The sequence below is a fragment of the Quercus suber genome, unplaced genomic scaffold, assembly GCF_002906115.3.
Source record: "Quercus suber isolate HL8 unplaced genomic scaffold, Cork oak 2.0 scaffold_1075, whole genome shotgun sequence".
NCBI lineage: Eukaryota > Viridiplantae > Streptophyta > Magnoliopsida > Fagales > Fagaceae > Quercus > Quercus suber.
In genome coordinates this window covers 76254-90744 of record NW_027070481.1, presented here as the reverse complement: position 1 = coordinate 90744, position 14491 = coordinate 76254, and the positions used below count along the sequence as shown (strand labels likewise).

At 34.0% G+C, this 14491-nt stretch overlaps 2 protein-coding genes across 2 annotated transcripts; both read right to left on the bottom strand.

Annotated features, from left to right (window-relative positions):
- Positions 1-1894: 1894 nt before the first annotated feature.
- LOC112037113 (chlorophyll a-b binding protein 1D-like) lies at positions 1895-3410 on the bottom strand. Its single transcript, XM_065769184.1, is given in 5 exon segments — positions 1895-2018; positions 2020-2174; positions 2176-2276; positions 2279-2393; positions 3351-3410. Coding segments are annotated over 5 exon segments (555 nt in total).
- A 6959-nt stretch (positions 3411-10369) lies between these two features.
- LOC136065666 (secreted RxLR effector protein 161-like) lies at positions 10370-10939 on the bottom strand. The gene has a single exon (XM_065769183.1). The coding sequence runs from the start codon at positions 10937-10939 to the stop codon at positions 10370-10372; it is 570 nt and encodes a 189-aa protein (XP_065625255.1).
- Positions 10940-14491: the final 3552 nt, after the last annotated feature.

The following is a 14491-nucleotide window of genomic DNA, read 5'->3' as shown; positions in this document are numbered from 1 at the left end:
TGGAAGAGCAGTGATGAGGATTGGGGTGAGAGAGAGAGGAGAGGATTGAGGTGAGAGAGGTGAGAATGACGGAGAGATGAGAGAGAGAAGAATAAAAAAAGAAAAAATTTTGCCACACGCGTTCCGTACCATGGCAAATTTGTCACGGTACTGTTCAATGTTGCAAAAAATATGGATATGGCATATCTGATAAATGGGGTCAAACGGTGCTTGGTGTGCCAAATGTGCCAAATATTTAACATTTGGCACATATGGCACAACTGATAAAGATGCTCTAAGGATGACAGGCTTCATTTCTAAATAATTGTGTAATCTAATTTGTTGGATAGGGTTTCATTAGACATATCATTGCCTTTGCAAATGACACCTATTAAAAAAATGTAGCACAACATTTAGCAAGTTATTATGGGAATGTTGAACTAGAGAGCCAGTTCGGTAAGATTTTGCATTGTTGTGATATGGAATAAGAATTCGAGTCTTGTTGGGAAGGCTTGATCAGAGACTACAAGTAGAGGGGTCACAAATGACTTTTAATTTATTTATTTATTTATTTATTTATTTATTTTTTTTGAGAAAGAAATGGCTTTTAATTGTTTATATGAGAACTGTGAAATTCAGATTTTAGCTTAAATATTTTGTTTGTTAGAAATAGACTGAAAACTTCATCAAAGAGTGAGCATAAATAATGGTTTTGTTTTAATCAAATGTCTTGTCATGACACAGAATTTCTGCGTCAGTCATGTAGAATCATCAAATGCAATTGATTGTATTGTCAATGCCATTACGTTGCATTGAATTAACGTTCTCATATTTGATGATATCTTTAGCAAAAGAGCAGCCCTAGACCTCCCTATCTTTGGCTAAATACTTTAATAACAACTCTAACCTTATACCTCTAGAATCTTGTTTGGTTTTGAAAGTCATTTGCAACCAATTGGCCTACAACCATGTGACATTTCAAACAAGTCTCATACAATATAATTTAATATAATTGAGTTTGAAATTAATTGATATAAAATTAATTAATTTGTATTACTTTATGTTTTCGAAAATTATTATTATATTCTAATAATAATAATCTTTAATATATTTAACCGGAAAAAAAATTGATTTAAAATTTCTAAAGAATATTAATTATGATTAATAACTTAAATGTGAAAGAAAATTAAATGTTATTGTGGGGACTTAACAATTATTGATATATTTAGCTTGACGACCTTGAAAATTCTTTTTGACTCCATTCGGGTTGGTTGCTTGCATGAATCCCATTCCTTGCTCTCATTCTCAATATGTCCTATTCTGACTGCTAGTAACAAAAATTGAAAAGAAACTCGACCTTGAGTAGTTGAAAGGTGAACCTTCAAAGAGGCTTGTTTCTTGGTCAGACTCAAATTGTCATCTCTTTCTCAATTTCTCCAAATCCACATAATTAGAATTTAGATTTACCATTTTAATACCATGGTTATTATTAGTAGATCAAGATTTTCTTATTCTTGAGAAATTAATCTAAATAGTCTCATACAAATGGTAAATTAGTGATTCTCCAGGAATATTGCATTACTCTTGCTAACAGTTGAACTATAAATTAAAAAATGTTACTTGTATTAATTTATTTTTATAAGCTTATAGTTATTACTATTAAATTATTATCATGGTAATTTGAAGAAATAACAAAGTTTAGCTCACTAAAAAGCACAGTACTAGATGGCGATTGTGGTTTCATTGTGGCATAATCCTCAGTTCACAAGCAAAGATATATGTCAGTACACAGAAAATTACTAGTTACATCACATGAAACTTCTAAATGCCAAAGATATATGCTTTTTATTACGTTTACAAATAATTTACAACAACAATCTCAATCCAAAAAGTAAAGTTCACAATTTTGCTATGCTCACTTTCCAGGGACAAAGTTTGTGGCATAAGCCCAAGCATTGTTGTTAACTGGGTCTGCAAGATGGTCTGCTAAGTTCTCCAATGGCCCCTTTCCAGTCACAATAGCCTGAACAAAGAAGCCAAATAGAGAACATAGCCGATCTCCCATTCTTGATCTCCTTCACCTTAAGCGCAGCAAATGCCTCTGGGTCATCAGCAAGGACCAATAGGTCAAAGCTTCCACCTGAGTAAAGTGGGTCAGTCACCTCACCGAGTGGCCCACGAGCAATACGGTAACTAACCCTCGACAGCACCCATCAAGAAAACCTGTGTGGCCCAGATGGCCAAAATGCTTTGTGCATGGATCAAGCTTGGGTTACCCAAGTAGTCAAGCCCACCCCGCTGAAGATTTGGGCTCCAGCCTTAAACCAAACGGCTTCACCAAACTTGACACCGTTGCGGGCCAAGAGCTCAGGGAAAACACACCCAAGAGCATATAATTCTGATAGAAAGACATGCTACGGACGCAGCTTTGGCAACAAAATTTGACAGGAATGCATGCTCTTCTACTATTTCATCTAGCAATGCTAGGCTGCCAGCCACTTGTTATGGTTAGTCCCTTCACAAATGGTGGCCCAGCAATTGGAGAATCTGCGGATATAAAACAAGGGTATCCTATGTTTTGAGGGAAAACATAATTAATAATTTCATACGAAACATAAAATTACAGTTGCAAATCCATTATATTGTAAGGAGCCAAGTCATTCCTTTATATTTTCCCTGTCTTGCTTGACCAGAGTTCTGGAATCTGGACTTCTGGGATAGGAAAAATTCAACAACTATAAGTTTATAACCAATCCATCAATGAGACTCAAAGACTAGCTTAATTAGTTAAATGTGCACCTCCTAAGCATACCATATTTTCATATTTTCTCCTTTTTTTTACTTTTTCCTGAATTAACTAATTAGAATGAGAGAAATAGACAAAACCATTTAAATGTAAGCTATAAATCCACTCCAAAATAATGTTCAATGCCGAACAAGATTACCACTTGATGTAATTTTAGCCAACAGTACTGCCCATCATATGCAGGCTTAAATAATAATAATAATAATAATAATAATAAGCCTTCATATGAGTGGTTTCAATCTGCCTGCAATAATTCATGAAATATACTACTGATAATAGTCATCTTTCTTCTTTGATAAATATATATATATATATATATATTGCTATCTTAGACTTTTCTTTTTATTTTTCCTGCAGATATTTTACACCAAAAGTCCTATCAGCCACTAATACCTTTTTTGTTTTTTATTGACAGATTTTGATTGAAAACAATCTCAGCCTCTCACACACCGTTTGAGAGTCAGGGTCCCAGGGATATCCCACCACAAAACATAGGCATCATTTCATTGTTTTCATTTTATGTAGCATTTCAACCAATCCAATTCGTTAATTTTGTTTTATGTACCTTGATATCCAATAATTTTGCAGCCATCAGATTTATGCTGTACTCCTTTCTCTGCTCCATTCCTTGGCTTACATGAAGAATCATATCTTCTCTAAAAACTCTATTGCATATATCATTGATGAAATTCCTTTCCTTGAATATTGTCTTTGGTCAAGAAAATGAATTAACCCAATCTCATATGATCATATAATTATATGGATGTTTACTTATTAGTGTAGATATCTACTCGTTAATAAATTTTGGTCCCCAACTCCAATGATGAGCTTGACATATGTCAACTAAGGTTAATTAAAGAGTTCACAATAGTTTGGGAGTAATCAAAACTTAAAAGTACTCAAATTGCTTTGAAATCGATACTGAAAAATGATATTTGCTCACCATTTTTACCATAACTTTGGATCCACAGAGAATTTTTGAGTGAGATTTATTTCATTAGAAATTAGACATCCCGAACTTCAATTTGAACATAAATTTTGCCTAATTTAGACTTATATTGAGTAAATTATGACCATTTGAAGTTGGGCCAACTGGGCAGTCTAATTTTCTAAGTTTTAAAACTTCATTTTAAAGGCCCAAAACATTATGATTTGATGTGGGCTGACCCATAAACCCTTGAGAACGTCCAAAGATCATTAAAAAATCCCTAAAACTCTAATTTTAACTTATAAATACTCATCTTATGTCTCCAATCAAAACCCCAGCTAGAGAGAGTTATTTTTTAGCTTTCATCTTATCTAAAACCCTATTTCTCTTTTCTAAAACTCACACAAAGCCCCTTAACGCGTTTTTTACAAATTAAAAACCTCTCTTTAGTTAGTTTTAACGCAGAAACTATTTTCCCAATTTGAATTCTCAAAACTTTTTTCAAAACTAATCTTGTTCTTGAGTTGTGATTATCAAAAACTATTGTATTCATTAATTCTCTTATTCTCTCAACTTAATCTTTGTGTTGTAGGCACCAGGGGGGGAGGGGGGTTAAATATCAATCAAGTTATGTTCCATAAGCAAGGTGAGTCTTCATGGCTTTTCCTTGATTAGGGTTTTTATAACTTGTGTTTTTGTTTTTCTTAATTGATTTATATGTTATACATTCCTAGAAATATGTTTTGCTATGTTTATTTTTGTTTTGTGTTGCCTCATCATGTTTTGATTGGAGAGTTGAATAAATGGATATTTTGATGAACATGTTTTAATGTGTTAAGTGTTGTTCTTGTTTGTTGTTAGATCCAATGCATGTTTAGGAATAGATTTTGTTTTGTTTATTTTGGATATCTTTATTGTTAGTTTAAGTTGTTTAATATTATATTAAAAGCATGTTAGGTTGTTAGTTTTATTATTTTAGGTTTTGTTTTGTTTTCTATATTTATGGTTTTTAGGCTAGGGTTTCCTGGGTGTGTATGCATACGTATGCTTCTTGCACGCGTACGCGGACTTGAAGCATGCATACGCGTACAACTGGGCTGCGTATGCAAGCCTATGTATGCGCACGCATATTCGTACCCAAAAACCTTAATCCAAGTTTTCTGCTTCGATTTCTTTATTTCATTTATATAATATGCTTTTGTTTTGACCCTTATTTATGTTTTTGAGTCTTTGTTTCTCTGTTTGATTGTTTGTTTGCCTTTAATATGTTAGATTAGGGTTTTCTTCCAATGTTTTCTTTATTCTACCATGAACATGCATATGATATGATCATGCATTAATGCATAGGTGCTGTGATGTAGTAAGGTAAGCAAGGTAAGATATGCATTCATATGTACATGCATTTGATTGGGATATGATATGTGAACTTGGAATATGTTTGTGTTCTTGATGCTCTCCAATAATTCTTTGATGCTACCATGTCTATGTTTCTGCCCTTGTGATATCTTGTTTGTTGGTTGCCTTGGATGAAATAATATGATATAATATGATATGCATGATAGATGTATGCGAGGTTTGATATGAGTTGCCATGATAGATGTATGTTAAGGTTTTAGGATGATTGATGCCATGTTGATTGCTAGATGTATGCTAGCATGTGTGAGTATAGATAACAATATTGAATGAGCCTTTAATGAGATTAAGACGTAAGACACAATGACTAGAAGCCGACCCACATGTCGGATGGGGTTGGGTGCCTAACACCTTCCCATCCCTATACCTAAACTCTGAACCCATACTCTGATACTAAGATTAGTCTTTCCATATAAGGGCGCTATATTTATCGTTTCTAGAACTAATCTAGGTGGCGACTCCATTTTTTCTTTGCCTTGGTCCACTCGGCCGAGGCACCCATAATTAGTACTTCTAGTTTTTATGTGAATGTTTTCTTTATGTTGGTAGATTATAAACAACCATAATATAAATTTTAGGATTTTGAATTATCATGATTTCACAACTACACAAATTATAAAGCTTACCTTGATCCATTGCTAAACTTTTCTTAAGATCGAGTCTTAGTATAAAAGACACCTAATTTTTACAGGATTGGTTTTTCTCTCTTGACCCTCTTTTCTCTTTAACTATTCAATGTATGTGATGGGGTAGGAGCAATGCCACATTCAGGCCAGGGTAGTCCCAGGACCACCCTAACCTGAAAAAAAAAATTATATAATAATTTAAAAAATTTTATTTGTCTACCCTTCAAAAAAAAAAATTGGAAACGCCATCAGTTTTTTTATGCCAATGAAATTAAATTTTTGTCCATTATTTGTTCTACTTTTAGGCAAAAAAAAAAGCCCAAAAAAATTTGAACTAAAATATGAAAAAAAAAAAAAAAAACCAGCCAAAACCCAACACACGTCCGTTGATTGATCAAATGGTAAAGCTGAAGCAAAACTGAAATAAAAAATCCTAACCTAAAGGAAAAAAACCTCATCAACAACAACGACTAAGCACATCGGCGCGACAGCGCCTCCGCTTCAAACTCCTTAAACTCATTAAACAACAACAGACCCTACCTCGCCCCTAGTCCTAGAGCACATTGACATTGGAGACGATGAGATCAAAGATCGGATCGAAGATTGCTTGGCTTGGTCTCGAGTCCTCGCCTCGACGTGCTACTACGATGCCGCCCCTCAGGCCTCAAGGTATTTTAGTTATTTACTTCTCTCTCTTTTTCTCTATCTCATCTTACATCTTTGGCTTTTTTGTACTTTGAGAGTGAGAGCGGAGCTCTCTCTCTTTCTCTTTGAACTGAAATGAGATTCTCTCTCTATTTCTCTATGTCTAATTGCCTTTACTTTATAACTTTATTTGACATTTTGACTTTATCCGTTTGTGAGTTTGTCGTTTTGTGTATTGTGAATTTTGTGTGTTGTGAATGTTTTATATCTTTAATGTTTTGTGTAATGTTGATTGGCTCTTGTGACTCTTGTCCGTTGAGTGAGGGGGTGGATGGGGCCGTGGGGTGGGATATTTGAATTGGGGAAGTGGACAGAGGCAGTAAAAGCTAACTGACCAATACATTATAAAAGACAACAAATTAAATTATGTTAAGCACTAGGTAGTGGGTTGAGTCGTGGATAATGCACAGTGGGGTGTGTGCTAGATTGCTAGTAGTTAGTAAAGAAAAATAATAAAGCAACTAAACAACAATAATTAAAAATTTAATTAACCAATACATTATAAAAGACAAACAAATTAAATTATGTTAGGCTAAACAACAATTAATAATTTTATAATTAATGAAACAACAATACAACAACTTATAGTTTATAAAAGACAAACAAATTAATAAAACAACTAAACCACAATAATTAATAATTTTATTAATATTTCAAATGAACTTATAGTTTGTTTATTCTTTTGCTAGAATTATGGACAAATATTTGATAAGAAAACCACGTACTCAAGATTCATCTCCTGTGCAAGATTCATTTCCTGTGCAAGATTCATCTTCATCTTCTAAACGAATTCGTGTTGACTTTAACTTAGAAAATCTTCATTCAGATCTTGAGTTGCGAGAAAAGATATCATCTTATCATCCTAATAATCATGATGAAATAAGAAGATTTTATTTACAAAAAGGCCCTTGTCAACCTCTTCTCCAAAACCATGATTACCCTTTAACGGATTTTTCTGAAAAGCTCCGTCGATTTAGATCCGAATTGTATGTAAATAGAAACTGGTTGGAATATAGTATAGAAAGGATGCAGTATTTTGTTTATATTGCTACCTATTTGGGCAAGATGTTAGTCAGCAAAAAGGAGGTGAGACTTTTGTAACAAAGGGATTCAAACTTTGGAATTAGAAAGAGAAGTTAAATTCCCATGTTGGAGGAGTTAATAGTGCTCATAACCAAGCTATCAAGAAAAGTGAAGATCTAATGAAGAAAAAGCAACACATTCAAAGTGTTTTGCTCAAACAATCAAATCAAGATAAAATTGAATATCAGGTTCAATTAAATGCAATAGTTGATTGCATAAGATTCCTTTTATGCCGGAGATTAGCTTTTTGTGGTCACAATGAATCTCAAGGTTCAAGTGATAAAGGAAATTTTCTTAAGCTTCTACAATTTTTGGCATATCACAATGAATCTATCAATGAAGTGTTGCAAAAAGTTTCGAAAAATTGCAAGCTTACCCACCATGAAATTCAAAAAGACATTGTGAATGCAATTGCACGTGAAACATCCTAAGCCATCATCAAGAATCTTGAAAATGGGTTCTTTTCAAATTTAGTTGATGAGTCATGTGATATCTCAGTGAAAGAGCAAATGGCCCTCGTTCTTTGTTATGTGAAAAAAAAAAAATTTTATTATAGAGTGTTTCTTTGGTATTGTACATGAAGCAAGTACCACTGCTTTGTCACTCAAATATGCTATTGAATATTTACTTTGTGAACATAATTTGAGTTTATTGAAACTATATGGGCAAGGTTATGACAGGGCTAATAATATACAAGGTGATATCAATAGTCTTAAAACTTTAATTTTGAAAGAGAATAAGTCAGCACTTTATGTCTATTGTTTTGCTCATCAACTTCAATTGACTCTTGTTACCGTCGCTTAAAATCACATTAACATTGCTGAATTTTTTTATGTAGTTAGTAATTTAGTAACTGTTGTTGGAGGCTCTTGTAAGAGACGAGATGCTCTTTGAGATGCACAATTTGCCAAAATTAACGAAGAATTAGAGAATGGTATACGTAAAAGTGAGCAATGTTTGAATCAAGAGACAAATTTTAAACGTTTTGGTGATACACATTGGGGATCATATTATGGTACTATTTTTAACTTAATTTTGATGTTCTTTGCTATTGTTGATGCACTTGAGATTATTGAAGAAGATGGTCTCTCCAACCAAAAAGTTGAAGCTCAATCTATTATGATGTCAATTCTATCTTTTGAATTTGTCTTTGCAATACACTTGATGAAAAACATTTTAGGAATCATAAATGAGTTGTCAATAACATTGTAAAAAAAAAAATCAAGATATAGTAAATGCTATGGATCTTGTTAAAGTGTCTAAGCAACGATTGCAAGTGATGAGAGATGGTGAATAGATATCTTTATTGATTGAAGTGTCTTCATTTTGTACCACACATGATATTCCTATCTTGAACATGGATGAAATATTTGTAGTTAGTGGGAGGCCGCGATGCAACACCCAACAAAATTCAAATTTACATCATTATCGTGTTGAGCAATTCTACACAGTCATAGATTTGCAACTTCAAGAGCTTAACAATTGTTTTTTAGAGGCGAATACTGATTTGCTATTTTGTATGGCTTGCTTGAAACCAAGTAATTCATTTGTGATTTTTGATAAGGAAAAGTTGATACGTCTAGCAAAGTTCTATCCATCTGATTTTCTTAGGACAAATATCTTGGCACTTGACTCTCAACTTTAGAATAACATTTTTGATATGCGTAACAATGACTTGTTTTTAGGGTTTCAAGGAGTTAGTGAACTTGCTGAAAAGTTAGTGAAGACAAGGAAGCATGAGACTTATCCATTAGTCTATTTACTTGTGAAGTTAGTTTTAACTCTTCCTGTCGCTACTACAATAGTGGAAAGAAGTTTTTCAGCAATGAAATATATAAAGAATGAATTGCGCAATTGAATGGGAGATTAGTGGATGAATGATTACTAGGTTGTATACATTGAAAGAGATATAGCTTGTAGCACTGATAATGAAATTGTCATGCAACGATTTCAAAATACGAAAACTTGTAAAAGACAATTGTAAACTTTATATATTTACGTGTTTTTTTTTTTTTTTATTGTTGTTGTTGTCAATATATGAATTTCTCTTTTTATTAGATTGTGTAATTTATGCTTCTTAAAGAACATCCTAAGAAAAATTTCAAGAGCCGCCACTGTGATGGAGTAGTTGAATGTCTCTTTTATAGGTAGAGAGAAGATCAAATTCCTTGTATCTAGAATTTCCACTTGCCCATCAAAGTTGGAGTTACTTAGAAAACTTACTTCTCCATTAACTAATGTTTTAAGGAAATATAACATCTTATTAAACCATAAAATATATGAAGTTATCAAATGGATATGTTATCAAATGGGACAATTTATTCTTACATTCTCCCACTTGCCTCATATGATAACTTATGTCAAGGCTTAATACGAATAACTATTAGGTGCACAATGGTACATTTCCTCTTACTTTAAATTGGTCATCATAATACTATAATTAAACATCTCACTAATCCGAGTCATGACGGTTCCATATAAATTACACGACACAATTCCTTCCAAGTACTAGCAACTTGCTTAATATAACCTACCAATGAGAAATGACTTAAAAGGTCCAATAGTAATATCTTTTTTGTTAGAGACTCTTTCTATTATTATTCATTTATCATTATATAAGTACGTACTTAAAATAAAATAGGAATACTCAGAAACACGTTTAATGAGATCTCTAAGTGTCAAAAGCATAAAGTAATATTAAAATAACAACCTTCATGTTCTACGTTCAAGACCCATTTGATCAAAATGTTTCTTAAATGTCTTAGGAGGTAACCCCTTTATCAATGGATCTGCAATCATAAGTTGTTTGCTTATGTGTTCTATTGACACTTATTGTTTCTGAACTTCTTCCTTAACTATTAGGTATTTCAATTCCATGTATTTTGCACCATTAGAATACTTATTGTTTTTAGAGAAAAACACAGTTGCAGAATTATCACAATAAATTCTTAGTATCTTGGAAATAAAGTTAACAATTCCAAGTCCTAAGATAAAATTCCACAACCACAATCCATGAACTGTGGCCTCAAAGCATACCATAAATTCAGTTTCCATAGTGGATGTAGCAGTGATAGTTTGCTTTGAACTTTTCCATGATATTGCTCGTCTAGTTAACATGAACAAATAACCAAAAATCGACTTTCTACTATCAACACCTCTAGCAAAATCTGAATCTGAGTAACCAATGACCTCAAGATTATCAAATCTCCTAAATGTGAGCATGTAATCCTTTATGCCTTGCAAATACCTTATCACTTTCTTTGCAGCTTTCCAATGATCCAATCCTAGATTGCTTTGGTATCTTCCTAGCATACCAACTGTAAAGCTAATGTCAGGCCTTGTGCATGTTTGGGCATGCATTAAACTTCCTACTGCAAAAGCATAAGGAATTCCTTCCATTTGTTTTCGTTCCCATTCATTTTATGGGCATTGCATAAGGTTGAATTTGTCCCTTTTTTGAACTAGGGCAACCCAAGCAGAACATTTCTTCATATTGAATCTCTCTAGAACTCTTTCAATGTACGCTTTTTGAGATAACTCTAATAGTTCACGTGATCTATCTCGAAATATTTCTATTCTTTTCACATAAGTTACCTCATCCATATCTTTCATTTCAAAGTTCTTAGAGAGAAACTTCTTGGTTTGCAATAAGCCAAGATCACTACTAGTAAGCAAAATATAAACAATATACAAAATTAAAAATATAAACTTATTTCCACTAACCTTCAGACAAATACACCGATTAAGAGTGTTTTCCTTAAAACCAAAAGATGTAATGGTATCATTAAACTTAAGATGCCATTGTCGGGAAGCTTGTTTAAGTCCGTATATTGATTTCGTAAGTTTGCAAGCTAAGTGTTCCTTACCTTTAATAGAGAAACCTTCAGGTTGATCCATATAGACATCCTCTTCTAAACTCTCATTCAAAAAAGCAATTTTCACATTTATTTGGTACAACCATGGTTGTCAAAATTGCGATATGAATTCTAGAATCACACGATTTTACGATTTTACCTCATCAAAGCGTTTAGAATCGCACAAGGATCGTAAAAATTGTAGGATCGTATGTAGGATCGTGTAGGATTGTATAGGATCATAGAATCGTATGAGATCCTACCGATCCTACCAAAACATAAAAGTCTCTTCTTCTTCTTCTTCTTCTTCTTCTTCTTCTTCTTCTTCTTTTTTAAGTTCATCTTTACAAGTTGTAATTTGAACGGTTTTAGACCCCTTAAACAACCAGATTGCGTAGCCTAGATTAATTAGCCAAGTTGTTACTTAGTCAAATTAAGCAATTCTAGGTTAAAACAATCCAAACAATCATATCAAGATATAAAGCAGCGGAAAATAAATAACACAAGATATGATCACCCAGGAAACCACACGGTAAAAACCTGGGGAGGATTTGACCCACCGATCCTCAAGGCTAACCTGAATTCACTATGAAAGAATTGAAGTTCGTACAAAAGGACTACAAGCTCCCCGCTCGACTTCCTAATGTGTCACATGTTATTATATAACTTTTTTTTTTTTTTTGCATGCTTGTTTATCTTCTTTCCTGCTTTGACATCCTTTCCTTAGGTTGATCCTGAGCCCATTACTGTTTATAATCCTGCAAGTGAAGAGGCTCCTTCTGCTGCTAGCACACCTATGGAGGGCTTTTTTAACGGAGTGGATGCCATGGCTGAGGCTATGGCTTCTGCCTCTACTGCTGCTACACAGAAAGATCCTACCGAAACTCTAATCCTTCCATCTGAGCCTATTTCTGTTAAGGAGGGTACCTAGGCTGAGAGGGTTGTCATTGGGGAATCTGCCCCTACTCTTGCCGAGATCCCTACTCCTTAAGAGGGAGTTACTCTTGCAAAGGTGTCCCAAACTTAAAGCACCTCTCCGGCTACTCCTCCTATCATGTTTGTCAATGATCCTTTCATTGCCCTCTCCCAAGTCGTGAAGGATGGCTCTTCCTTGGTTGTTACCTCGTCCTCCATCCCTAGTTCTGCCATCAGAGGGCCCGATGCAGACTTGTTTTCCGATGAGGGATTGGAGGAGGTCTTTGAGGACTCCAAGGATGAGTCCATTATGAAGACACAAGTTTTTGATTTCGATGAGGCTAGGGATGTTGATGAGCAGGAGGCCGAGGCCATGGGCATGTATCCTTTACCTCTACTAAGCCTTCTTTTTCTTCTTTTCCTATTATTTCATAGCGTATTCCTTTATTTACTTTGCATATTATTCTTGCTATACAATCACGGACATGCCTAAGGATCCCAAGGCCGCAGTAGGTCCTATACTGCCTACAACCCCTACTTCTTTAGTGCCCATAACCACCACTCCTGTTGGCCCTGGTTATTTTATTACCCTTATACTGCCTTCAATTAAAACTTTTGTCACTGAATCCATCTCTTTCCTTTGTTTACTCCTTATGGACTAATGTTGTGCCTTGTATTCTCTTTCAGGTCCATCTCCTGCCAAGGTGGCTTCGACCTCTCAGTTTGAGATTGGCAATAGTTTTGCCACTGTTCCCAATCCTATGGGTGAGGCCGTTGCCTTCTTCAACCATTTTAAGCAGGCTAAGACCAATGACCTTGACCCAACAGACTTTTAGGGTGCTGGATCTCCTTATGTTGATTTCCATGGCTTTCGTGTACCTAAGGAGTGCATCACATCTCTGGAGGTAGTCTACAGCAGCTACAGAGATTTCATGTAGGGATTTCCCTTTGGTCATTTTGCGAGGGAGCACTTCCTCAAGTTGTTGGGGTGTGTAATGAATGACATGAAGCATAACTTCATCAACATAGTTTCTGCTGAGAGGATCTTGCAGTGGAGGGCTGTAGATTAGGAGTTGATTCGAGATGGATTTGCTGTGGAGTTTCTACTAGACCATTTGCAAGAGATTGTTCGAGCCCTCTTCATGAGGAAGATTGTTTGCGTAAAATAATCTGCAAGCGAACAGAATCGTAACAAGTAGTAAAGTGTTTTTTTTGAAAACGAATGTCGAACCCACAAGGATTAACTATGTTATTGAATACCAAAATTCACTAAATAAATTACTATTTGGAAAAACGAAAATAAATGGGACGTTCTACTATCTGAATTAAGTAAAACTATTTAATGAAAAATAAATCAACGAATAAAAAGAATTAATAAAGCGTAAAAAATCTAACAGCGTAAAAATATGATAAGAATGGATCTAAAGCAGTTGATTTCACCTAACAAATCTCACACAATTTATTCTTCCTAATTATTAAATTCTAATAATCTCCCGTTAATGATTAAAAATTCCTTAACTATTCAATATCTTCTCTCGAATAATATCAAAAATATCTTCAGCTAACAATTCCATATCTCTATGAGAATTTAATTAACTGGAGACTCATTATGTACTTTGAATTTTCTGAAAAATCACACTAATCGCGGTAAAGCATCTCTACTTTCGCTCAACTAATGGTGTTTAATTCTAGAACTAAAATAACAAATCACCACTCGGTCTCATTGTAATTCAATTGATCAAACAATAATTCGTAAAAAAAAATAGTAAGCATTAAGAATAAGAATTAAACACTCAATCATGGAAATATTAAAATAAAATAACTCAGAGTATAAATTGTGTGTTCATTGCTAGACTACATCAACTCTCTAAAAAATAAAATTTAGTCCATAATAAAATTGAAAAGAAAACAAATAAAACTTATGTTTTTAATTTGAATTGGTTGATCAACATGAAGCTATTGCCTTTGTCCTCAGATCATCCTCCTCAGAAAGACTCCCAAAAAATATTCTTCAATGCCGCCCCCTTGAATTTTCCCTAAAGAGCCTTTAAATAGGTAAAGGAATCCTATTACAAGTTGAATTCTCGTTTGGAGAAAATCTTAGATTTTTGGGCTTCATTTAACCGATGATTTTGGCCCATTTAATGTCATAATTCGAGCTCTTGGTAAACTACAAAGTTGT